The 1,980-nt window shown below is 38.3% G+C and overlaps 1 protein-coding gene across 1 annotated transcript; it reads left to right on the forward strand.

The window, feature by feature from the left end:
* The first annotated feature begins 222 nt into the window (after window positions 1-222).
* LOC109463158 (protein O-mannose kinase-like) lies at window positions 223-1,431 on the forward strand. Its single transcript, XM_019759873.1, has 2 exons — window positions 223-231; window positions 455-1,431. Exons 1-2 carry the CDS (start codon window positions 223-225, stop codon window positions 1,199-1,201), a joined length of 756 nt encoding a protein of 251 aa, XP_019615432.1. The 3' UTR covers window positions 1,202-1,431.
* The last annotated feature ends 549 nt before the right edge of the window (window positions 1,432-1,980 follow it).

Consider the following 1,980-nt stretch of genomic DNA (forward strand, 5'->3'; position numbering starts at 1 on the left):
CTTTTGGTGCAGGAGGTGCGTGAAGAGCAAAGTCATGAAGAATCACTTCTTGCCTGTACGGATCTGAAATCCCTTCCAAGAAGTCTGCAAGAAGTGTTGTGTGATAAGAACTTAATGTGTTTTAAACTGGGTCAGAAGATTTCCCAGGGGAAATCCAGTCCGTGCGACTATTCTCCCTTTTATTTTGTGCCATGCTTCTTGGGCAGAGCCTTTTAGTATATCATGTGTCAGGTTTGCAAAAATTCTAGGCAAGAGGCTTGGAGTTCAGACATGCCTGGTAGTCACTTTTCTGTTTTTTTTTTCACGATAACAAAAAATTGGTACTAATTGTGTAGCTCTTAATAAGATCTTAACATGGTGTGCCTTGTTATTGGTCGTACCGAAGTGGAACTTCTGGTTTTGGTATCTCTGCATGTACTCACATAACAACATATTTTCCATCTGCATCTTGTAGGTTTACAAAGCTACCTGGAGAGGCCACACCGTGGTGTATAGTAACCTGACTGAGGAGGCTTTCCAGCAGGACTTCCTACATGGTGTAGAGATGCTGAAGAACATGCAACACACTTCACATGTCGTGCAACTGGTGGGATCATGCCACACAACTCTCCTCACAGAGTATTACAGGCTTGGATCTGCAGAAAACATTGAGACCGTCTTAGACAGTGAGGAGTTCAGCAAGTTAAACAATGTTTGGGCAAGATTTAACGTGGCTCTGAGCTACCTGGAAGCAATACATTTCCTACACAATAGTCCAATTGGCACAAGGGTCATGTGTGACTCAAATGACCTCTTTAAGACCCTGTCCCAATTTCTTATCACAGAGGATCTTAAACTTGTCTTAAATGATTTGGACGCGTTACCAGAAGTAAATCCAGAAGCACGGCTTTTTGTTAAGTGTGGAAGACGAGAAATTGTGTCTGATTTTGTTGCACCTGAACAGCTTTGGCCCTTCGAAAGTGAGCCATTTGAGGACTCGAGAATGCCTTCATATGATGAAAAAACGGACATTTGGAAAATTCCAGCTGTTGTTGACTACTTACTGGGAAATGTAGATGGAAGTGATGTTGTCAGATTACACTTGTTCAAAGTGCATCAACAGTGTCACAACAAGAACCCCACGCAACGACCAAGTGCCAAGATATTATTAAAGGAGTACAAGAGGGTTAAGAATACACTTTTTCCTGAATATATAGCATAATGTGACTATTAGTCCTGGACGTACTAAAAACTTATTAGCGTGCAATTTAGGAGTTTTCATTTGTACACATAAAATGGCTTACTATGTTATTTATGACAACATTGTGATGTCGATGTTAAAAAAACATACATTTCCCAGTGTATTTAGCTCTGAAGATGCAATGCAACATTGGCCATTATGTTTTTAAACTACCCGCCACTCAATCATATGATGAATAAACATTCCAGCCACTAAACATCTGCTAAATGTAATAATGTAAAGAAGAAAGATAAGCATGGACACTCCATACTGGACATCTACTGTTAGATTTATTTTGGAGTACATGTAGATGATATTTTGTGTAAAGCTTCAGTAGACAAAAATACAAGTTTCTACAGACACTACTACAATGCAAGCAGCTTCATCCCCATATTTTCCATCACCATGTGTAGCATTAATCCATACCATTTGAGCATGGCTTTGCACTGTATTCAATATTGTATATCCTTTTATATTCCTTTCATCCTATCTTGAAATACAATTCTTCAAAGAAGCTATCCCTAGAACAGATTATTTTTATTGTAAGAAAATTTTAGTTTTGGATTGGCATTACACTTTCATTAAACCTTGTTAAATCAAAAGAAGCCATATCATGATCAGATTGTACCAAGCAAGTTTATGCTTGGTGACATGAAAAAGTCCACACATTATTGCAGCCTCAATACCTTTATATTATACATGTACATGTAATACCCAATGACATGTAATACCCATTGTAAATACACATGTACCTACTGGTA

This window comes from Branchiostoma belcheri, unplaced genomic scaffold, assembly GCF_001625305.1.
Source record: "Branchiostoma belcheri isolate BF01 breed outbred unplaced genomic scaffold, Haploidv18h27 scaffold123, whole genome shotgun sequence".
Classification (NCBI taxonomy): domain Eukaryota; kingdom Metazoa; phylum Chordata; class Leptocardii; order Amphioxiformes; family Branchiostomatidae; genus Branchiostoma; species Branchiostoma belcheri.